The 23443-nt window shown below is 36.0% G+C and overlaps 6 protein-coding genes across 7 annotated transcripts in view; 4 read left to right on the top strand and 2 right to left on the bottom strand.

Annotated features, from left to right (window-relative positions):
• Positions 1 to 1107, top strand: part of LOC106323749 — a 2375-nt gene extending 1268 nt beyond the window's left edge. The window contains exon 2 of the mRNA XM_013761826.1: positions 395 to 1107. Coding sequence (XP_013617280.1) covers positions 395 to 1107 — 713 coding nt within the window. The remainder of the gene's footprint in view (positions 1 to 394) is intronic.
• A 13-nt stretch (positions 1108 to 1120) lies between these two features.
• On the top strand, positions 1121 to 2256 carry LOC106323748. Its single transcript, XM_013761825.1, has 2 exons — positions 1121 to 1774; positions 1858 to 2256. Exons 1-2 carry the CDS (start codon positions 1121 to 1123, stop codon positions 2254 to 2256), a joined length of 1053 nt encoding a protein of 350 aa, XP_013617279.1.
• A 3846-nt stretch (positions 2257 to 6102) lies between these two features.
• LOC106323747 (mitotic apparatus protein p62-like) lies at positions 6103 to 7287 on the bottom strand. Its single transcript, XM_013761823.1, has 3 exons — positions 6930 to 7287; positions 6748 to 6866; positions 6103 to 6498 (listed from the first exon to the last, which is right to left on the bottom strand). The coding sequence occupies exons 1-3, from the start codon at positions 7285 to 7287 to the stop codon at positions 6103 to 6105; spliced, it is 873 nt and encodes a 290-aa protein (XP_013617277.1).
• Positions 7288 to 8600: 1313 nt separating this feature from the next.
• On the top strand, positions 8601 to 10207 carry LOC106324714 (protein TIFY 10B-like). The gene is made up of 5 exons (XM_013762686.1): positions 8601 to 8895; positions 9067 to 9235; positions 9318 to 9562; positions 9670 to 9727; positions 9823 to 10207. The coding sequence occupies exons 1-5, from the start codon at positions 8739 to 8741 to the stop codon at positions 9905 to 9907; spliced, it is 714 nt and encodes a 237-aa protein (XP_013618140.1). The 5' UTR covers positions 8601 to 8738; the 3' UTR covers positions 9908 to 10207.
• Positions 10208 to 19079: 8872 nt separating this feature from the next.
• Positions 19080 to 22221, top strand: LOC106322816 (mannose-1-phosphate guanyltransferase alpha-like). Of its 2 annotated transcripts, none has more exons than XM_013760956.1 (15): positions 19080 to 19318; positions 19427 to 19524; positions 19611 to 19711; positions 19795 to 19873; positions 19966 to 20026; positions 20111 to 20157; positions 20230 to 20322; positions 20416 to 20506; positions 20592 to 20640; positions 20720 to 20833; positions 21264 to 21411; positions 21490 to 21582; positions 21652 to 21720; positions 21810 to 21852; positions 21932 to 22221. In XM_013760956.1, the coding sequence occupies exons 1-15, from the start codon at positions 19258 to 19260 to the stop codon at positions 22030 to 22032; spliced, it is 1248 nt and encodes a 415-aa protein (XP_013616410.1). In that variant the 5' UTR covers positions 19080 to 19257; the 3' UTR covers positions 22033 to 22221. The 2 variants fall into 2 exon arrangements, with proteins under 2 accessions (XP_013616410.1, XP_013616411.1); XM_013760957.1 differs by having other exon boundaries at positions 21652 to 21724; positions 21816 to 21852.
• Positions 22222 to 22740: 519 nt separating this feature from the next.
• On the bottom strand, positions 22741 to 23217 carry LOC106323746. Its single transcript, XM_013761822.1, has one exon. The coding sequence runs from the start codon at positions 23215 to 23217 to the stop codon at positions 22741 to 22743; it is 477 nt and encodes a 158-aa protein (XP_013617276.1).
• Positions 23218 to 23443: the final 226 nt, after the last annotated feature.

Genomic DNA, 23443 nt, shown 5'->3' with positions numbered 1-23443 from the left:
GGCTTGATCCTCGAAAGGGGTACGTAGGCAGCCTTTCATAAGGTTCAGTCCGAAATCAATCAAAAACCTTTTCTGTATTTTCTTCGTCTTTTGTTATCGAGCTGCGAGTCAACTAGGTTTGAGCTTTTAGGCCGCTAGAACTAGGTAACTCGCTGACAGCCTTTGCGGCCAAAGCTTTTATGATCTCTTGTAATGATCGCAACGCTCTCACCCGGACTCGAAATAAGATCTACTGTTTTCGCTAAACTCGTTTGTTATCTTTTCATGATTTCCGCATATATTTGGTCACTTGCCGTTGGCTCTCGCAGAGATCCGGGACCTCTGGGAAATTAGGGTTTTCCTAGTTTCCTAATTTAAACGTAAATCAACAGTGCAAATTTCGGTTCCCACACAGCTGAAACGGACACAGCAGCTGAGACAGACACCGCAGCAGAGACGAACACCGCTGGTGAGACGGGTATGGGTGCAAATAAGTATGTTGAGCAGCCACCTATAAAAAAATCTAGTCAGGTTATAAAGGATTGGGAAGACGGTTTGAGTCTGTTTAAGTATCAGGAGTTTCTAAGTAAGAAAGCACTTCAAGAGGTGGTCGATAGAGCTGCATTTGGTGAATGCTTTCGTTATGTTATCAAAAAGTCGGACCGGAGACGATTGGTGTTAAAATGTTGTGAAGCAACCTGTAAGTGGGGTTTACGAGCTGCAAGGATTCCACAGACTGAAATTTTTTCTGTTAGGAGGTACACGGGTGTGCATACATGCTCTCGGTCTAATCAAAGTAAAAGCAGCAACATCAAGAGGAAAGGCTCAGCAAAATTAGTTGCAACTTTTCTGAATGAGGAATATCCTGGAAAACTGAGCACTCCTGTTCCGAAAGATATCATGGATCTTATAAAGTTAAAACTTGGTGTAACAATATCCTACTCCACAGCTTTGAGAGGGAAAAATCTGGCTATTTCTGAGTTGCGTGGTGGTTCGGAAGAGAGCTACAAGATGCTATATAGCTACTTGTACATGTTAGAGCAGGTCAATCCGGGAACAAAAATAGGGGTGAAGGTGGATGAGGCAAATAAGTTCAAGTGCCTCCATAGCTCTGGGAGCTTGTATTGAAGGTTTTGCAGCCATGAGGAAGGTGATAGTTGTGGATGCCACCATTTTGAAGAATGGATATGGTGGTGTACTAGTATTTGCTAAAGCTCAAGATCCTAATCGTCACCATTATCCGCTATTGATTGGTGTACTCAACGGTGAGAATAATGATAGTTTGACATGGTTTTTCGAGATGCTCAAAACTGCTATACCAGACTCTTCTGAATTAGTTTTTATGAGCGATAGAAACCAGAGCCTCATCGTGGCTGTAGCTAATGTGTTTCCACAATCTCACCATGGCCATTGTATATGGCATTTGTCTCAGAATGTGAGAGGGCATGCTTGTAACACAACCAAAGCCGTAGTCGGATGGAGATTTATGGAATTGGCTAGGTGTTACACGTTGGTTGAGTTCGAGTCTGCTTATGCATCTTTTAAGGTGAGATATCCTCCAGCGTACAAGTATTTGGAGGAGCATACTGATAAAAGCACATGGGCTCGGGTTCATTTCCCAGGTGTCAGATACAACTTGGACACTAGCAACAGTGTGGAGTTAATGAACAGTGTGTTTAAGGACGCCAGGAGGTATGCTTTAATACCATTGTTGGATACAATCATCAAAAAGTTTTCTGACTGGTTTAATGAATATCGGAAGGACTCTGTGGCTAGGTCGATTGATACTAAACTGGTTCCTCTTGTCGAGATTCACTTGCATAAGATAATGGGAAGAATTATGTTGTGAACTTGATAGCGAAGAGCTGTACCTGCAAGGTGTATGATTATGAAAAGTATTCTTGTCTGCACGGACTTGCTGCTTACTTATATTTCCTTGAGGTTGAAGCTGCTCCTGGTCGTCGACGTGATATCAGGATAGAGTATCATGAGTTGTGCTCGAAATATTACTGGACGGAACTTTGGGCATTGGCTTATTACAAGACCATTTATTCTGTGCCGGACATGTCTGAATGGAATGTACCAGATCACATCAAAGAGCTTCAGAGTATACCTCCGGATCGCCTCAAGAGGAAGGGAAGGAAAAAGAATAAGAGGAATCCATCTGTTGGGGAACAACGTAAAAGGACACAAAACATAAGGCGGCCAAGGAAAAATTTCGGTTTCAGTTGGCTGTTGTTTGGAATGCGTAGTAGTAATCCCAGTGAATCAAACTAGATCTTTTGTTTGGATTTTATGGTTGTTGTGTTGTTTGGTTTTGGTACGTTGCTTTTGGTATGTTGCTTTTGCTTATTTTGAAAACATTGGTAAAACTAAGTATATCTTTTGTGGAATAGACCCGAATTTTCTTTTTTAAACCTCTAATAAATGAAATAAATACTGCTTCTTGTTCACCTTTTCATTCGATTCGATCTCCTCTCTCTCTCTCTCTCTCTACTCTCTCTCTCTCGACTCTTCTCCTTCTCGGTACGAAATAGTGAGGATGCAAGGAGATGGTTCGGGGTCGTCAAGGAGAAGGCAAAATGGTCGGAAATTGTGTTTATGTGGCTTAGAAGCAGCCATAACACAAGCTTGGACAGATAAGAACCCAGGGCGGCGATTTTATGGTTGTCAGCGTTTTAAGGTATCCCATCTGATTATAGAACTAGCGATTCTGATAGGAAAATAGCTTTACAATTGAAATTATGGTAGGAGAAAAATGGATGCAAGTTCTTCGCATGGTTTGATGAAGAGGACGGGACATTATGGCAAAAAAAGAGCTTTTATTGAAGCCTGGGATGAGATCCGAGAGAAGAGTAGAGTGATTACGCAGTTAAACGAAACAATTGCAGAACTGAGAAGAAATTTGGAGAAAATACAAAATGAAGAGGAAATTGTTAGAAAGTTTGAAGAATTCTATGTTTAAGCGATCTTACCATGTATTCTCTAAGTTTAAGTGTTTGTTTTACAACCTCTGATTAAGCATTTTGGCAGTTATGATTAATTGTTTTGGAACCTATGTTTAAGAGATATATTGGAAAACCGTGGAAAACTAGTATAACAAGGTGTAACTATGATAGAAATTGGCATATCCGAAATAATCCGAACTACATAAGTCTTAATACATAAACACATTCACCAAAAATGATATAGCAGATACTGCTTCTGAAAATAGATTAGTGAAGATAATAAATATTTACAAACCTCATAAGAAAAAAAACTCATCATTTCATGAGAAATAGATCAGTGAAGATATGCATTGTATATAGTCTTTCCAAGAGCACTTTGTTAATAAGATCAACTTATAAAGAAGTATTCTATAGTTTTCATGATTTCAAAGATATTATTGCACTAATCATTTATGCTTACATGGTAATGCAGAAAAATGACAAGTAAAACTTTCTTTACAAAATAAAATTAGACGTAAAACAAAAAAATGTTGGAATCACGAAAAGTAGAACTTTGAAGAAAATTGGTAAAACCAGAAACTTCAGTATAACTAAGAGCAAATATTTCGGAGGGAGAATAAAAATTATTCTCGTGCCTAAACGAAAAAAGCCAAAATTTTCAATTATTTGGATCAAAAAGTAGATTCCCTGTGCTCTTTTGTCTGGCCTCGTCTCGTCTTTTCCTCTCTTTTTCCAGACACTTTTTCACTTCCCCAGCACTCTCCTCTCTACTCTCTCTCACCATTCATACACTCTCTCTTTATCCATTCTCTTTCTATATTCTCTGAAGCTCCACGGTTTTACTCTTTCCCCTTTACTAAACATGACTCATCCGTATGAAGAGATAAAGGAGATGAAGAAGCTGAAAAAACATTACGACATGTTAGGGTTCGTTTGCGATGCCCAATATGGAATTCCTACCCGTTGCCCATGCGGTGGTGAAATAATGACGAATGTTTCTCCAACTCCTAAGTACAAATCAGATTTCGATACCTTGCCTGGGAGTAGGTACTTCACCTGCAAGAATTATGAGGTAATTTCTGCTTATCTTTGTCTTCGTTGTAAAAGTAAGGGAAACTGAGATATACTGATTGAAACTCTGTAATACTTAGAGATATCTGGTTATACTCTGGGTATCACTGGGTGAAACTGTGTTATACTCTGGGTGAAACTGTGTTATACTCTGGGTATCTCTGGGTGAAACTGAGTTACACTCTGGTTGAAACTGACTTACACTCTGGTTGAAACTGTGCAGGACGATGGGTTGCACTTTCGTCAGCCATGGGCTTTCGGTGTCCAGCAAGAAGTGGAGCGCCTAAGGGGGGAGGTGAAAGAGTTGGCTGAAGAGATTGCTAAGCTTAAGAGGCTTATCACCTCGACCTCCCGTCCATGAGATTCTCAATTCACAAGTTCTGAGTTCATGTGCTAAAAACTTTGTCTTCCCTACCTATCTATTTTTATCATTACGGTTAATACAAGTCTTTGTTTGTTAAGACTTGCGTAAGTTTATGTGTTCAATCTTATGTTATGCTCAACACTTATGTTATGTGAAGCACTCTTATGTTAAGCACTCTTATGTTTATCAATTGGTACTCTATGTTTACACTTTCATCATCAACCATTATTCTAATAAACTAATTTCCTAAACATTATCAATAGGTACTCTCTTAAACTAATTTCCTAAACTTTATAAATTGGTACTCTCCTAGACTTTTACTAGCTCTCACTCGACCTACACGATAAAAGTAAAAGCATCCACAACAAAGATCGCATATATAGTCATAACATAGTTAAAAGTTCTAAATCCACATCACAAACAAGAAACACATCAAAAGACATCGTTTGTCTACTTCATAAAAAACATAAAACAAAGTTCTAACACACCAAGCAAGTTCTTCACACTACATCACTTCTTCCTGCGTTTCTGTTTCTTTGCTTTCCCTTGTGTTGGTGCTTCTTCTTCTGCTGCTTTAGCTTGTGCTTTCTTGACAAGCTCCTCAAGCGGGGCCAATCTCTCATCCAACTGGTCAACCTTCTTGTCAACTGTCCTCATCAGTTTCATCGTTCTTTTCAGAAACTTCATAACATCTTCCAGTTGAATCGACTGCTCACCTACTTATATTCCATCCCCTGCTGCAGCTTCACTCGCTTCTGCCTGTTTTTGGTGCGCAGCTACATCCTCGTCGTGCATGTCTTGAAAAAAAGACCTTATAGCCTGCATCCAGACACTTCTCCCAACTGTCCACAACTATATCAGATTCATCAACATCGTCTTCATCTTCCAAAATGTCATCCAAGAGCCTTTCTTCTTGTGGAGTTCTGGTGGGGATGATGCTGTCGATATCCTATCACAAACACAATTAATTTTGAAACTTAGCAACACACACCTACCTTAGTGATACGCCTACCTTAGTGAGACCATTGTTCTGTTTCTAGTCATACCTTAGTTCTACCATAGTTCCCTATCTAGTTCTACCCTAGTTCTACCATAGTTTTACTTTAATCCTATCCTAGTTCTACCACAGTTTTACTCTAGTTCTACTTTAGTTCACAGGTAAACTTACGGTTGTGTTAGACAATTCCTTGTTTATCGCAGAAAGTGACACCCCTGTCATTCCATTTCGTTTGAATGAGGACTTGCACATCCTCGGGCAGTTGATATCAGCTCCTTCAACAAGTTCTCTGAACGCCATTCCTAGCTTAGGAATTGCCTCGAATGCAAGAAGCTGTTAAACACAACTTTTATAAAATACCATCAGTCAATCACAATAGCAATAAAGTCATTAATGAGATTTTGCATACCTCTAGTGGAACACAGAAACCTGGAAGCGGCCATAATGTATTCTCTTTCACCACCCTTCCAAAATGCTTCATTGTGTGAGAGATCTCCTTCAGCATGTAATCATAGGAGAATCTCCCCCATGAAAAGGACTGGCAGTGGTCAAGATCATCCACTGCTCTTTGGAACACCTCCAACACAGGATTAGCCTTGTGTCCAACCTTCGTTTGCGCGCAAACAACAGAAGCTAAGAAGAATATAACCGCCATCTTCAGTCTGTCTTTGTGGGGTCCCATGTTCACCAGCTTCTTCTTAACATCCTCCAACCTTCTAAGTTCTCCTTCCTTGAAATGTCGATCAACGAACTTCGTCCCACCAAGCTTTTTGTAGCCAAGAGGATAGTTGTTCCATCAAACCGTGTTCCCTCAGCCCATAACGGATGACAACGCCATTCACAATGAACCACACTTCTCTCCGCCTCTCGCTACCGGCAGTATGCATCAACAACATCCACATTCCCTGAACCCTGTGGTTGTTCTCGCTTTTCATGTGGAAAATATGTCTGAATTGAGGATACTCTGTGAACCAGTTCCACTCCGCGTTAGACAGCTTCGGTTTCAGATTGCTTAGCGTCTTAATCGCGCTAGCTATCATGCACCTCGTCCCTAGCTTTATTTTTTTCTTGTACTCAGATGGATTGAAGAACATTCTGGTTGGTTTGATTGCCTCGGGTGCCTCATTTCCATCCAAATCCTGCAATTTATACCAAATTTATATCCAAGTTATACTAAAGTTATACTCAAGTTATACAAAAGTTACACTAAAGCATATCAAAGTAATACCACGGTTCCGTTTACAAAATTTCAGTTTTCCTATGTTGTACCAAAACTGATAGTTTTTCCAATAGTTCTCCTACTATTACTAACATTAACCCACTAGATTTACTAGCTCTCCCTAATCATATGTTACGACTTAAATTCAAACTCATTGATAATTTGTTACCTGAGGTTCAGGTGGATTCCCATTCTCGTTTGCTTCCTCTTCTCCTTCTCCATTTGCTTGTTCTTCTTCCGAATGTGCATTCACTTCGTTCTCTTCATCTGGAGGTTCTTCTTCAGAATCTTCATTCTCCTCGTTAGAACTCTACTTCTCTCCATCTGGTTTTTCTTGTTCTTCTTCAGAACCCTCATTCTCTTCATCTCCAGAAGCGGTTTCCTCATTCTCTTCATCTCCAGGACCTTTGTTCAGTGTCGTCGGAACAGCTTTTGCAGCCACATTACTCGGCTCCGTTATCTCCGCCGTATTCTCCGTCGAGTCCTTTCTCGTCTTCTCCGTCGAGACATCCGCCGTCTTCGTCTTTGCCGTCGATTCATCCGTCGTCTTTGCCGTCGATTCAACAATCTCCACCGCCCTCGTTTCACTCTCCTCCGTCGTCGTCTTCTCCACATTTTCTCCGGACCCCGTCTTTGCAAACTTCACTCTCGGAGCCTCTTCCTCCGTTGGATTCTCCTTCCTCTTACCCCGTCGCGTTTCGACCACCATCGCAACCGGATAGATTTCACCGGATTCTATCTCGATTCTCACCGAATCAAACTCGATTTTGGAAACTAGGGTTCTTCTTTTCGCTCGTGAGGAAAGAAAAAAAGGAAAAAGAGGGGAGAAATGAGTTATAAATTTCGACAAATTGGATCGAGGAAATACAATGAGAGGGTTTGCTAAAACCGACAGATTTGGTTTGGTTTTGAGGGATTGGTTCGGTTGGTTAGTATGGTTACACGGTTAGACGACTCGGTTCAATTGGTTTGCCGGGTCGGGTCGAAGCGGATGAGTTATACCCGGGTATAACTTGTAAATACTTCAACTATTCCCATAGTTTTATGTCATTTCCGTATTTTCCGAATTAAAGAAAAATTGTTTTTCTTCCTGTTTATTAGAGTGTATAGAAGAGATTGGATTATCATATTTGGGGGATCTGGGGCAGCAGAGGAGATGCCTCAACTCAGAGACTAGGCCTGGGCATAAAATCCGGAACCCGAAATCCGAACCGAACCTGAACCGAAAAACCCGACCCGTTATCCGACCCGAAACATAAAAATACCCGAACGGGTCTTGTAGAGTGGTACAAAAAATATCTGAACCCGAAGTGTTATTAACCGAACCCAAACGGGTAACCAGAAAAATCCGAAATTAATAGTCAATATAAATATTTTGAAATATATATAAGTATTCCAATTATTAAATTCAATATTTGTGGTAATATTATATATAATAATAAATATTAAAATTCTAATAAATGCTTTAAGTACACAATTAGTTATAAATAAGTATTTTATAATTTACTCATTGAAATAAAAAGTTTACTCTCTATAAGGCAATACATATTGTTTACAAATTACGTTTGTTTTCATGCTTGATTTAACATTTTATTGTTATTTTATCAATTTTATATGTGATAGATTAATTTTTATTTAATTTAAATGTTTTGCTTTATGTTTTACTACAAAAAATTTGTTTTTTACTTTGGTTATATCCGAACCGAACCGATATAACCCGAATCCGTACGATATATGATTACTTTTGGGTTTTATGATTCAATACAATTTTGAACCGAATCCGAAGTATTATTATCCGAACCCGACCCGTACTAATAAAATTTTAGTATGGGACCTAGAAGCGTAAACCCGAAAATCCGAAAACCCAAAAAACCCGATCCAAATGCCAACGGGTTCCCGAACGCCCAGGCCTATTAGAGACACTGTCTGTCTGCCGTTAGAATAAAGGCATTTAATAACAACACATGTTTTAAATGCACTATTACTAGTAATAAATTTATTGTATCTGCAAACAGCGAATAAAGTCTTTTATAAAGTAGTTGTAATAAAGATAGAGGTCCATCGTCTTCCTCGTCACAAAACTCACTTTGCACAGAGACAAGACAGAGAGAGAGAGAGATAAAGAAAGAAAGAAAAGCCAAATTTTAAGGCAGAAGAGCGATGTCGAGTTCTGCCGAGTATCGGGAATTTTCTGGTCGGAAGTTACAGAAGAAGCCGAGCTTCTCACAGACATGTAGCCGTTTGAGTCGTTATCTCAAGGAGAAGGGTAGCTTCGGAGATCTGAGCTTGGGGATGACATGCAACCCTGACGTCACTGGTAAACCATAGATCTGTTTTTAATTTTGTTCTAATTCTGGGATTGAATTGAAAACCGGTTTACATGTTGACCGGAAATTGAATCAAATAGAAGAACCGGTTCTGCTTTGGTTATCACTGCATGTCGTGTCTGTGTGAGTTTCTGAGAGATGTTTCTGTTTTTGGTTTGTAGGAGTTTTTGCTGTGTCTCGACAGCCAACGATGATGAATCTATTCCCTTGTGAAGAAGCTTCCCCTACTCAAGACGTTAAACCAACGCATAAGGTTCCTCGGCAGTCAAGCTTTTCTTCTTCCTCTTCCTCTGGAGCCAAGGGAGAAGTCGAGAAGATCATAGAGATCAAGTATGTTTTGTTATCTGTTCAACAGTGATAAAGCATCAATCATCTGATCATGTGACTAACTTTTATGTTTAATCTTGAACAGATCTGTGAAGGTGGAGTCTCAATTGACCATATTCTACGGTGGACAAGTTATGGTCTTTGATGATTTTACTGCTGAGAAAGCCAAACAAGTCATTGACTTGGCTAACAAAGGAAGTGATTGTACTCAAAACATAGCCAAGAACCAAAAGGAGATTGCTTCTTCTACCCCAAATCCAGTTCATAGCCCTGCAAAAACTGCAGCAGCATCAGAGCTAGTTCAGACTAACACGTTCTCTTTAGCTTGCGGTATATATATTTTCTCAGGCCTGTTTGGTGCTGTATCAAGGCTTTTGGCTTTTAGCTATATTTCACTAACTTTCTTCTCTGTTTTTTTTTTAAAAATTTATTTGTAGAACTGCCAATTGCTAGAAGAGCTTCGCTTCATCGATTCCTGGAGAAGAGAAAGGATAGGTAAGTCCGTTTTTTTTTTGTGAAAACTATCTCCATAATTTAACTTGTTGTTAAAGCAAGTTACTAAAATATCACACTTGTAACCTTTATAACAGGATTACATCAAAGGCACCTTACCAGCTAGACGGTTCAACCGAAGCATCTTCCAAGCCTAACACATTTTGGCTAGGTTCTCAGTAATCTTTTGAGACTGTCTAGTTCCAGAAGCCTCTTGAGAACTCATCTGGAAAGATTCTATTGATGCTTCCATCGTTTACAGATATCAAGCTCCTCACTTGTTCATTATTTATATAAAATTGATTTTCGCGCCTAGTCGTTTTGTTTGTTCAATGCACCATCAGTAATATATGTTGTATCAATGTGGTCTTAAGGTTTTTTTTTCCTTTTTTTTTGTTCAAGCCATTTTGTCATAAAACCTATCTGCAGATCTCAACTTTTGTAAGAAACATCAGTTCTATTTTTTTTTGTTGACGGCCTTAATATCATCTTAGTTTAATTAATTCAAGTGTTCTTTCTGCGATTATCTTGGCTTAAGCTTATAGTTAGCAGAGAGTAGTAAAACTTTAGAAACTCAATTTTTCTTGAAACTGTGGAAATACCTAAAACCGATAAAAGACTATTTATCAAACTAAAACTCTTTTGCGCATATTTTTGACAATCATTAAAAAACCTTTTCCGAGAGACATCTCTAACCTCACTCTATTTTTCACCGTAAAATAGAGTTTAAAGTAAAAATGCTAAAATGCTCCAATGATATTATATTTTTCACTCTATAACGGAGTAGCTTGGTTTTTTTGTTCATCAATCTATTTTTCACTCTGAAATAGGGTAACATTAGAACAAACTCAAACTCTATTATAAAGTTACTTTATTTTAGAGTAAAAAAATAGAGTAAACCATTGGAAATAGAGTAAACCATTGGAGATGGTTTTACTAAACTATTTCGGTTTAAAAACAAAATTACAAGCTAGTTGCAACGAAGTATTTCAGAAGTACTAGTACTAGTAGGCCTGAGACTTTTATCCGAAATCCGGATTCGATCCGAGATTCGATCCGGATCCGATCCGAAAATCCGGATATCTGGAGGGCCGAATCCGGATCCGGATAATAAAATGTTGGATCCGTCAAAGCCGGATCCGGATATCTTGATTTTTTAGTCCGGATATCCGGATCCGTAAGTTTTATTAATAACTATTTCAAAAATAGTAATATCTATATATAAAAACTAACTTTATTTAATATATTTTTATTTTTATAACAGTATATGTAAATTTTATGTAAATTTTATAATATTATACATAGAAATAATTAAAAATATTATATATTTATTATTTTTAAATTATTTTTAATATTTTATATATATTATTATTATTATTTTATTTATTTTAAGGATCAAAATCCGGATCCGGATCCGGATCCGGATATCCGTCGGATATTACAATTTTTAGAAGGATATCCGACACTCGGATATCCGAGAACCCCGGATCCGGATAAAGATAATAAAATTATGGATCTGCCGGATAAGGATCCGGATCCGGATACCTTAAATTTGCCCGGATATCCGATCCGTCTTAGGCCTAAGTACTAGTAATTTTTAACTTTTATAAAATATCCAGTAAGGCAGTGGAGTAGATCAAACCAGGCTTGGTAGGCCATGAGAATTCTGGCTCGCGATAGCTTTTTGGTTCGGTCTTGATCTTAAACTGATGTTTGAACGACCAAAAAATGTTTGATCCGCCCAGATACAACAAGTTGGGCAAGAAGATAGATGCAAAGTAGTGTGTTGACAACGGGCCCAGATACAACAAGGTGCATATCCAGGGGCCACATTGATTAATTACACAAAGAATCAGAGATCAAAAACTTTGGTGTTTCTTCAGATCTTAAATTTACTTAACACTATTTTAGTTTCTTCTTTTTTGGAATAAAATTTCCTCTAATAAAATTTCATTTTTACTTTATAATGAAATAAACATGAGATTACTCTAAAATATAATGAGTTTTTTTTTTCAAATGACTCGAAAAAAAGTCAAACACAAAACTAACTCATAATTTTTTGGAGATTTTCATTTGTCCTATTCACCCTAGAAATTCGGATTATTCACGAAAATACCATTATTTTCTTTCTTCGAAAATGAGTGTTTTACTCTATCATCCTTATTTTCATCAAGTATTTACAATATTACCATTGTCATCAATACATCAATACACCATGAACAACCAATTTAAAGCTTTTAATGCACTAAAGTTTCAATTTTTATTCTTCATATATGTTATTTATGCACACAAACTACATCTATTTTACTTTCTCTCTACATTCATAAAAAAAACCAAGATTTTGATTCTAAATTTTGTAAGGTTCAAACTCATGATTCTTTATCATTAACATGTGGGTCTTTTTCGTAGTGAATTTCAGTGTGATAGGAGAAGCTAATCAAGTTATCTCACTGGTTGAAAGTCTGAAACTGATTTTTTTCCAGATCTGTTCATCAGAAGATTTCCGTGTAAGTCTTCTGGTCGTAGAAGACTTATTCGAAAGTCTTCTGGTCAATATTGAAGTTAGTTTTGCAATTGACTTAATATGTGTTTTAAGAGAAGACTTCTCTAACTTTTTTTTGTTAACAAAAAAAATCTCAAAAATTCCAGAGAAGACTTACTGGTTAGTCGTCTGAGATACAAAGTTAATTTTGCTATTGACCGGATTGTGTGAGAAGTTTGAATTTCTCTAGATGAATTACACGGAAGTCTTCCACCGGAAGATATCCCTGTAAGTCTTTCGAACTCTCGGTGGAAGTCTTTTCACTGTTGGTGAAAGTTGTCTCGGGTTACTTTTGTAATTGAAAAATAAAACTTAAATATTTAATTTTAATTAGACGACTTCCATGTAACTTACACGGAAGTTTTCTAGAATTTTATTCCGAGATTCTAGTCAAACCTTCGTTATCACAGAAGACTTCCGTGTAAGTCTTCTACCGGAAGACTTATATGGGAGTCGTCTAATTAAAATTAAATATTTATGTTTTATTTTTCAATTGCAAAAGTAACCTGAGACGACTTACATAGAAGTCATCTAGTTAAATGTAATATTTAAGTTATATTTTTCTGGTGGAAGACTTCCATGTAAGTCTTCTATAAAAAGTCAAATTTCTGACACAGTTCAGTCAATTGCAAAACTAACATGTTTATCCTAGAAGACTTACCGGTAAGTTTTCTCTGGTATTTTCAAGATTTTTTCAAAAACAAAAGTAAGCCGATATTTACAAAGGAAGACTTCCAACGAAGTCTGCTATAGTGTAGACTTCTATAGAAGTCTTACTTTGTAAATTTTCAATTGCAAAAATGTAATATTTAAGTTTTATTTTTCTGGTGGAAGACTTTCATATAAGTCTTTTATAAAAAGTAAAATTTCTGGCACAGTTCAGTCAATTGCAAAACTAACATATTTATCCTACAAGACTTTCCGGTAAGTCTTCTCTGGTATTTTCAATATTTTTTCAAAAACAAAAGTAAGCTAATATTTACAAAGGAAGACTTCCAACGAAGTCTTGTATAGAGTAGACTTTTATAGAAGTCTTACTTTGTAAATTTTCAATTGCAAAAATGACCTAAATGAAAGATTTCCTGGAAGTCTTCTATGTCAATGTTTAATAAATTTTCATTTTCTCTAAAACTATAAAGACTTTTAACATATGTTAATTCATGTATATTAATCGATATTGGGGCTCCTGAATGAAATTTATAACTTAATTGGTTTTAATAATGAGGTTAGCAACATTCATGTTTATTAACTTACTTCCGTGGAAGTCTTCTATGTTAGTTTTTGTAAACTTGTTAAATAACTGTAAGATATTTTATTTAACTTTCAAAAATGTTAAGTAACTTCAAGATTATCAAGTTATGTGGTTTAATATGTTTTCTTGGATCATAAGATATATTTTTTAATTTTCATGAGATTTAAAATTTCAATTTTCACTTCCCGGAAAACTTCCCAAAAGACTTCTAGTGAAAGTGTTATATGTTCGAACTTATGTAATGTTTGATATTTTAGTAAATTTGATTAAATTTTTGTGTTATTTTGTTTTGCTATTAAAGTTGTATCAATAAATTCAAGTATTTTTCAAGATAATATTGTAAACATGAACATATTTACTAAAATTTCATTAATATCTCTTCAAATTTACAAAAAAAATCACAACTAAAAGAGTACATACATAAATCACAAAACATGTCATAAATAAAACTATTACACATGGAGTTATAGATTATTCTTCCACAAAGATAAGCTTGGACTTCACTTGATATAGGAGAAGACTCCGTCAGAAGACTTCTAGAATGTCTTCTAAGGAATTATGTTTTATATAAAGTTTGATGTTTTCAAGTTCAAAGAGATTAGAGAAAGATTGGAGAATTTTAGTGGGAATCATTTTTTTGTTGCAGCCTTTTAAAAAGAATAGAAAGAATTTGTACATTTTCTTTATATATGGAGACAAAAAATTTCATTTAGGTTAAATATTTCCGATTCAAAAGATTTTTAGGAAAGTCTTCTATTAGACGACTTCCTAGAAGTCTTCTACCTCAAAATATCTATTCGTCCAGAGCTGGTAGTCTTCTAGACCCTAAATTTATATCCTAAACTTGAATAACTAACTAAATAGAAAAAAAAACACTTCACTAAACTTAAAATAAACTTTAAGTGTTTAATATACACGCAACTAACACATATAGGTCAAATTTTAACTTTAAAAAAAGGTTAAACTTTCAAAATTTAATCCTAAAAACAAACAATAATACAACATATGTTACCAAAATATAAACCAAAGAATACTATGAATCACTACATTCACTCATCTGTGTTGAAAATTTTTCAATTTTACTATATCTTAATTTATATCATTTACAAATGTTTATTATTACATGATTTCAATTTTTCTCTCATCAAAATATTTTTAAATTTTTAAATTATTTTTAAGATCTACAATATGAGAAGACTTCATTCTCCCAGAAGATTTACAAAACCCCAGAAGACTTCTAGGGGTTGTATTCGCAAAAATACATTCTGTTTTTTTTTTGATCATAAGGGGCTACTTGTAATTTCACTAACCTTTTGGGTTAGTTTTGCATTTGACTCAAGTTGAGGTATATCTTTGTATTTAAAATCAAGTTATGGGTCATATTTATTTTGCATTTAATTTAAATTGGGGTATAATTATCTATTTATTTTGATTCACTACTTTATTTTCAGTTTCAAAATAGAATAGGATTACAATAACATTTGATTTTGTTACAGTAGAAACTCTATAAATTAATAAAAGCTATATATTATTAAATTTATTAGGTTTCGAGTTGGACTAGTTCAAAATATTACACAAATAGAGAAAATAATAAGATAATAATTTTTAGAAGATCCTATGTAACTATATATTCCCATTAAAATTATAAATTAATCATTTATCTATATATAAATTTTATATAAGTAGAGGATAAACATTCTATTGTTGGTTTTATATCCACAATGAAATCATCTCTATTTTCTTAAAATATCAATATATTTTGATAATATTTAGTAAATTTATATCGAAACCCACATTTGAATTCTATGAAACATAAAAATATACATCAATAATATATAAGAACAATATGAAAGCCTAATTTCTAAAATTAATTAATTTATATACGGTAAAATAAATTATTTTCTTATATAATAAATAAAAATAAAATAAAATAGAAAAAAAAATATAAAATGAACTTTTTGTAAATTAATAACTCTATAAATTAATAAAATACCATAGTCCCAAAATTATTAATTTATAGAATTTTTATTGTATTTAATTAGTAAAAGTAGAAAATAATAATACATTAGATATCACTTTAACCTCAAAACTGACAATATGGAATATTTAATTTTCAAAGATGTTTTAGTTGTGAAGTATCCAAGTTTGGAATTAAAATGAAAGTGAATATGCTGATATATATTTAACTTTTTCATTAGAAGAGCTCTAATACATTATTATATTTACTAAAATACTGGTCATATATCTATCTATCTATTTATCTATGCTATTATTTACTAAGTGATTTTTCGCAGTCGAACTGTCTTGTTAAAAGCTGGAACGGTTAATATCGTTTATAACTTTAATAAATAAAATATATAAATTAAACAAAAAAAAATAAAAATGAATTTAATTGATTTGAGAATTCATAGTTATTATTATCTAAAAATAGTTTATATTATAGTATCCAAAAAATGATTCTATATAGAATGATATTTTTTCTTTAAAAAAACATGTATTTCTTGTTCTCAAAAAGGAAAAAAAAAATATAAGGTACACATGATAGGGGTGTTCAATCCGGTAAAACCGAACCATTAAAACCGAACCGAACCGAAATAGAAAAAAGTGGTTTGGATTTGGTAGTACCGAATATACTGAATAGATGTCATTTTTAAGAAACCGTGGTATATGGATATGGTTTGGTATATAAACCGATCAAACTGAATAAACCGAATAAACCGATCAATTAAAATATAATAGTATAAGTATATGTAAATTATATAATATAATTAATAATATATACCTAATTTATTTTATTGATATGATCCTCCTACTTAAATGTTTATTTTAGTAATTTAATATTTTATTTTAAGTTCAAAATTATTTTTTATTTTTTTATCAAATTTAAAAAAAAACATAATTTTTACTTTTTGTTTAATAGTATTATGGATTACTAATATTTCTTATTTTTATTCCATAAAACTATTACTGTTATTAACTAAATATGTTTACTGATTATTTAAATAGTAAACGAAAAAAATAGATTATTTAAAAACCAAAATATCGGCATGTTATATTAAACTTAAAGCCGATATCTAATCTTATAAAGTAAAATTTACAAAATATTTTAAAAGATAAATATATTTATGGTTTTTTGGTATAAAATCGAATAAACCGAAAACCGACGGTATATAAACCGAACCAAACCATATTAAATATGGTTTTAATATGATAGCTATTTTTTATAAACTGAAACACCGAAAAAAACGAACCGAACCGAAACCGAATCGATATCTGGATTGAACACCCCCTATCATGAATGGACAGCCAAGAGGAAATATTGTTCCTGGTAGAGGCCTACGCCAAGGAGATCATTTGTCTCCTTTCATTTTTATTCTATGCACGGAAGCGCTCACTAGCCTTCTCAATCATGCAAATAAAGGGGATGCGCGTTACACGCGCGTGTCCGTCGGTATCCCACCTTCTTTTTGCTGATGATAGCTTTTTCTTCTGTAAGGCGGAGTTCCGTAAATGTGAAGAAGTAATGAAAGTAGACAGGAAGTATGGTAAAAGCATCAGGCCAATGTATCAATTTTGATAAATCGTCCTTACTCTTTGGTAAGCGAATTAATGCAACAAGTCGACAAGAGATTAAAGATGCCCTTGGAATTCAAAACGAATGAGGCATAGTAACTTACTTAGGGATCCTGGAAGACATAAGTGGCTCCAAGTGCAAACTTTTTGCCTTTCTAAAGGATAAGCTGATGCATAGAGTGAATGGGTGGACATGTAGATGGCTCTCAAAAGGAATAAAGGAAGTGTTGGTTAAATCCATTCTGCTAGCTCTTCCGACATACATTATGTCTACTTTCCTGCTCCCTTTGGAGATATGTGAAAACCTAACAAGTGCCATTGCTAAATTCTGGTGGAGTTCAAATCCACCAAAAAGAGGAATACACTGGGCGAAATGGGAGAAAGTCTGTTTATGAAAAGATGAGGGTGAGATTGGTTTTCGTATGATCCATGAGTTCAATTTGGCATTATTGCAAAAACAATTATGGAGACTAGTTCAATTTCTTGACTCTTTGGTTGTCCGGGTTTTGAGGGGAAGTTACTATAGATTGAGTTCACCACTCAGAGTAAACTCTGCTAGCAGCCCATCGTATGTGTGGTCTAGCATTTCTGCTGCGAGAAAGTTGTTATTACTGGGAATCAGACAGAAGATACATTCAGGTTATGAAGTCAAGGTGTGGGAGGATCCGTGGATACGACCCCTGCGAGACCAGCTATCCCTATAGCCGGTAATGCATCCTAATATGAGAGTTAGCGATTTCATTAATCCGGTATCGAAAGATTGGGATGTTGGTCTTTTGGAGAACTATGTCAATCTTGAGGACATACCACTTATAAGGAGTTTGACCATAAGTTCAGCTCATCGTCGTCATACATTGTGTTGGAATTACACAAGGAATGACCAATACACAGTTAAATCTGGATATTGGGTGGCTCAGAATTTGGTAAAGACAGAGGAGGAGAAGGAAGTCTTAGAACCGAGTATCACTAAGCTTCAAGCCTTTGCTTGGAAGTTAAAGGTGCCTAAGAAGATATGTCATCTTATATGGCAGTTGTTAACTGGTCATGTGGCAGTAACGAGGAACTTAGTAAGACGCAATATGAGGTGTGACAACTACTGCCCAAGGTGTGGAGAACTAGAAGAATATGTAACCCATGCTATATTCGAGTGTCCGCCAGCTCTACAAGTTTGGTCCTTATCATCAACTCCATCAAGCCCATATATATTTCCAGTACCAAGCGTTTACACAAATATGAATTACCTATTCTAGAGGAAAAACAACATTATCGAGCCAGAACAAGACAAGAATCCTTATCCTGGATAATATGGTACATTTGGAAGGCTAGGAATGACAAACTTTTCAAGGGGATAGACAGAGATCATTTGGAGCTAGTTCGACATGCAGAAAGTTAATGTCAAGCCTGGTTTGATGCGAACAAAGTGGTACAACCAGTGGTACAAGATAACATTACTGAGGAACCCCAAGTCATAAGCTTGAGTAATATTTGCTTGTCAGATGGATCCTGGACAGCCTCGGCTCATTTTAGTGGATGTGGATGAGTCTGGATGGACAGTGGAGGAAACATTCAACTGATGGGGACAAGAAATTTCACTCGATGCGAATCAGCTTTGCATTCGGAAGTAGAAGCTCTACTGTGGGCAATGGAGAACATACTTCAACACTCAACTTGCCAGAGCTTTGGGACAGACTGTAAGGAGTTGATAGCAATGATAAAGGAACCCCATGCATTGCCAACCTTTACGACGGAATTGGAAAGGATAGAGACACTGCAGATATGCTTTCTGGATTTCAACATCATTCATTCCACGAGCGCGCAATCATATTTCAGACTTTTTAGCTAAAACTATTAAATCCTTCCATAGAAAGTTACATTTTATTGGTTGTTCTATTCCGGTCTGGTTACCAAGAGCACCTCGAGAAGTTTGACTAATAGAATGGTCATTTGAAGTTGAAAAAAAAAAAAAAAATGTAATTCTCTTGCTTCCCAATAATACGAATATCCGGGCGGATACTGTCGATTAGATCTTCTCAAAGACTTCTCCTTTTATATAAAAAAACTCTCCGACGAGACACAGATCTTTCGTGCTTCCTATAGTGTGAGATCCAACACACCTGGTGCCATTCTGTTTGTGAGAATTCGAAGTCTTCTGTGTCTGTTATAGAGATGGGAAGCTCAACGGAGGAGAAAGTTGTGGCCGTGATCTTGGTCGGTGGTCCGACCAAAGGTAACAAAACCACTCAAAGACTTTGCCTTTGACCCTTCTTTTAGATTTATATGCTTATGTTTTTGTTTTTTCTGATTCCGTTCTGGATCTTGGATCCACCCACCACAGGTACTCGATTCCGACCATTGTCCCTGAACATTCCAAAGCCTCTGTTTCCCATTGCTGGACAGCCAATGGTGCATCACCCTATCTCTGCTTGTAAAAGGGTAACCCTTTTTTGACTCCACCTCAAACTTCAGATCAATGCATCATAATCATGATGGTGATGACATCAATCTCTTATTGTCTGCAGATTCCAAACTTAGCTCAAGTCTATCTTGTTGGCTTCTATGAGGAAAGGGAGTTTGCACTTTACGTCTCTGCCATTTCCAATGAACTCAAAGTCCCTGTCAGGTTTTGATCAAACTCTCTCCTTTTCTTGCATCTCAAGTATAAGTTTAGCTCATCTTTGTTTTGGGGGGTTTCTGCGTTATTAGATATCTGAGAGAAGACAAGCCACATGGTTCTGCTGGTGGGTTGTATCACTTTAGAAACCTAATCATGGAAGATAACCCGGTTAGTCTCCTCCAAGGATTGTATCACTTTTATGAACACCAAAGTGTTTCTTATTCTTCACATCTGAGTTCTTGTGTGTTTCTTCCTTGCAGTCTCATATCTTCCTACTTAACTGTGATGTTTGCTGTAGTTTCCCCTTGCCAGAAATGCTCGGTATGTATTCTCTTTTTTTTTTTTCTTCTTGTGGGGATTCAAAGGTCCTTCTTACTATTGATAGTTGATACTTTGTTTCATCAGAGGCTCATAGGAAATATGGTGGGATTGGAACTCTTCTAGTCATCAAGGTTTGGGATTGAATATATAAGATTAGTCTTTTATTTTTAATCAAATGTTGATTCTGTGTTTTATTTTTTTAGGTCTCTCCTGAGTCAGCAAGCCAATTTGGAGAACTGGTTGCAGATCCAGTTACTAATGAGCTGCTTCATTACACCGAGAAACCCGAAACCTTTGTATGTACATATATCACTGAGATGACTTCAGATCTTTAGGATCTTCCAGCTTTGATTCTAATGTTTTTTTTTTTAATCTTGGAACACACACAGGTCAGTGACCGTATTAACTGCGGTGTTTATGTATTCACACCTGAAATTTTTACTGCTATAAGAGATGTTTCCTCTCAAAGGAATGATACAGGTAAAAGCAGTAACAAAGATCTTACAACATAGTTGTATGCTTCCTTCTCTTAGTACTTTTCTTGTTCCCTTTTGTTTTTTCTTAGCGACTCTGAGACGTGTTTCCAGCTATGAAGCTCTTCAACCGGCAACAAGGTTTGTGGATTCTCTCTTTATACATAACTGGAATAGCAATTTGAATTGAATCGATATGTTTTCCACCTTTTTATAATAGGATCCCGGCAGATTTTGTAAGATTGGATCAAGACATCCTCTCACCTTTAGCTGGGAAGAAACAGCTCTATACTTATGAGACTATGGATTTCTGGGAGCAAATTAAATCTCCTGGGTATGCCTTTTGCCTTGTCTTTCCATTTATTCTTTTAAGCTGCAACGAGTAGACAAAAATGTTTAGCAGCAACTAGGCATGCGGGTAATCGGCTCGGGTAGTTTGGTTTTCGGTTAGGTCGGTTCATCATAAATCTTACTGAATTAACCCAAAATAAAGTTAGGTTGGTATTGGTTAGTCCGATTTTTGAAAATCCTAGTTTAATTTTGTTAAAAGGGGTATAATTTTTTTTTTGTTTTTTTTTAAGAAAGACAGTGACTGATTGCCGAACCGAAAACCAAACTTTTTTTAGAAAACCTACCAAATCGAACTGAACTAACCGATAATTTTGGTTCGGTGGGTTCAGTTCGGTTCAAAATCCTAGCCCTAGCATCAACTGAAACAGGGAAAGTGTTATAAGTCTTTGACTTATGAGTTGACTTTTGCTCAGAATGTCGCTGAGGTGCTCGGAACTTTATCTATCCCAGTTCCGGTTAACCTCTCCCCACATGTTGGCTAGTGGTGATGGAACAAAGAGTGCCATAGTGATTGGTGATGTTTACATACATCCTTCTGCAAAAGTACACCCAACTGCAAAGGTAAGTAACCCTCTGTTGTTGTCCCTTGTTGAAGCAACTTTGTCACAAAGACTTTCTGTTTTGTGTATTAACAAACAGATTGGTCCCAACGTCTCAATCTCTGCAAATGCCCGTGTTGGACCGGGTGTGAGGCTTATCAGCTGTATCATTCTTGACGACGTTGAGATCATGGTATGTCTTCTTACACATCAATGACTAAACTTCTCTTGAGGTTTGACTCTTCAGTGACTGTTTACACAGGAAAATGCAGTGGTGACAAATGCTATCGTCGGTTGGAAATCTTCAATCGGGAGATGGTCCCGTGTCCAGGCATGTTTCTCTCCTCTCCTTATCCTGTTTATGTTTGGTGTGTGCTTTACAATCTTGAACCTGAGGTTTTTACTTTGTTGATTACACAGGCTGAGGGAGTCTACAATTCCAAACTTGGAGTTACAATTCTCGGTATTCCTCATTTCATTACAGACAGACAGCAAAATCTACTTATAGACAGAAAGCTAACTTGAAATATAATGGTTTTCAGGAGACTCGGTTGCAGTTGAAGACGAGGTTGTGGTGACCAGCAGTATTGTTCTTCCAAATAAGACTCTCAACGTTAGTGTTCAAGACGAGATAATCTTGTAACGTTATTGTTACCATCTCCCCCTCAAGATTTAATGTTTACTGGTGAACTCATTCACATTTATAATTTACATCAAGAACTTTCCAACTTTTTTGTATCAGATAGTACCATCACCTATACTCCAGTCACAGCTACTGTAAAAGGCACTGAAGTTTTGGCTTATGGTAATAAAGTACTTGTTTAGTTTGGCAGTTTCAAAAACAGTGTTCTGATCCATTCTAATCATAATACTTCAGCATCCACCCTTCCCTTCTCAACCAATTTGAAGAATCCAGTGTAGATATACATCAATAACCAACCTAGCATGTCTATCAGTTGCTTGCTGCCAACTCAAAACTTGCTGATAACTCAACCCAATTCGCAGAAAGAAGTTGCGTAGGCCACTCAAAATTCAAATGTGAGTAACAAGTAACAACACACATAGCCAAATACATAACTCATTGCTCACAACTTCATTTTCCTGAATTGAATAACAGAGTACACTGTAACATGGTTTTATTTCTATGTACATGATTCACAAAGTATGTAATGGAACGGAATGTTATTTTCCGAGATGACAATCTAAACCCTAAACCCCACAAAGCTATTAATAGTTCCTGATGAAACTGAGACACACTAATAAGGCAACAAACAAAAAAGAAAAGAGAAAAACCTATTTGACGTTTCATTGAAACTCTCTTTTCTCCATAATCTTCTTTCTCTCTCGATCTTTAAGCACTATCATCATCAAGTCCCTGAAACGATGAAGACAAACGGATTGGGTCACCCCCACGTTGCTGGAAACTCACTTCTCCGCTGTTACTACTTGTCTGCTGCTCATACTTGGTCCTGCAACCTGGGCAAACTCCAGTGCCTACTTTGATCTTGTTATAGCAGAAGAGACACATCTTATACTCGCAAGAAGAACATGGTTCGAAGAGTAGATCCGTTGCATCCATCTTTTCAGCGCAAAGGGGACAGTCATCATCTTCTTTCTCCTCATCGGTAGCCTTCTCTTCTGGTGAAGGAGGTTCTGGCTTTTCAGTTGTAGAAGACGACTTGTTGTTACTCTCGCTTGGATCTTCTTCTTCGTTGAACATGCTTAAGGCATCGCTGTAATCATCATCGCTAGAGTTGTCAGAGATAACAACAGTCTCATCGTCTTCAACAGTCCCTAACATCATAACAAACAAGACATCAACATTCATTCATTCATTCACAAGATTGATATCAAGAACTGCAAATGAAATCAAGTTTCTACACGTCAGACATACATTGATGAGCACCATCAACCTTGCACTGTTTCAGCTTCCTTAACAGATACGCCTGCAATCATCAAAGAGTCACAACGTACAACATCCCATGAAGACGATTCGCAACAAGAATTCTCCTAGAAACTACTCAAGAATCACGATGAAACTACGACTATCTCTT

This window comes from Brassica oleracea, chromosome C2 (genome assembly GCF_000695525.1).
Source record: "Brassica oleracea var. oleracea cultivar TO1000 chromosome C2, BOL, whole genome shotgun sequence".
In the NCBI taxonomy this organism is placed as follows: Eukaryota; Viridiplantae; Streptophyta; class Magnoliopsida; order Brassicales; family Brassicaceae; genus Brassica; species Brassica oleracea.
The sequence above is the reverse complement of the archived record's forward strand: the minus strand, read 5'-3'. Positions and strand labels throughout refer to the sequence as shown.

Coding starts and splice junctions, on each gene's coding strand:
- LOC106323747 (XM_013761823.1), bottom strand. CDS start 7,287: ATGGTGGTCGAAACGCGACGGGGTAAGAGGAAGGAGAATCCAACGGAG. Junction 6,867..6,929: donor TGGAGATGAAGAGAATGAGG/GTTCTGAAGAAG, acceptor AGGAGAATGAAG/ATTCTGAAGAAGAACCTCCA. Junction 6,499..6,747: donor GGAATCCACCTGAACCTCAG/GTAACAAATTAT, acceptor TATAAATTGCAG/GATTTGGATGGAAATGAGGC.
- LOC106323748 (XM_013761825.1), top strand. CDS start 1,121: ATGAGGAAGGTGATAGTTGTGGATGCCACCATTTTGAAGAATGGATAT. Junction 1,775..1,857: donor GGTCGATTGATACTAAACTG/GTTCCTCTTGTC, acceptor TGTACCTGCAAG/GTGTATGATTATGAAAAGTA.
- LOC106323746 (XM_013761822.1), bottom strand. CDS start 23,217: ATGAATGTTGATGTCTTGTTTGTTATGATGTTAGGGACTGTTGAAGAC.
- LOC106324714 (XM_013762686.1), top strand. CDS start 8,739: ATGTCGAGTTCTGCCGAGTATCGGGAATTTTCTGGTCGGAAGTTACAG. Junction 9,236..9,317: donor GAGAAGATCATAGAGATCAA/GTATGTTTTGTT, acceptor AATCTTGAACAG/ATCTGTGAAGGTGGAGTCTC. Junction 9,728..9,822: donor CTGGAGAAGAGAAAGGATAG/GTAAGTCCGTTT, acceptor CCTTTATAACAG/GATTACATCAAAGGCACCTT.
- LOC106322816 (XM_013760956.1), top strand. CDS start 19,258: ATGGGAAGCTCAACGGAGGAGAAAGTTGTGGCCGTGATCTTGGTCGGT. Junction 20,158..20,229: donor GAACTCTTCTAGTCATCAAG/GTTTGGGATTGA, acceptor TTATTTTTTTAG/GTCTCTCCTGAGTCAGCAAG. Junction 21,721..21,809: donor GGAGATGGTCCCGTGTCCAG/GCATGTTTCTCT, acceptor TTGATTACACAG/GCTGAGGGAGTCTACAATTC.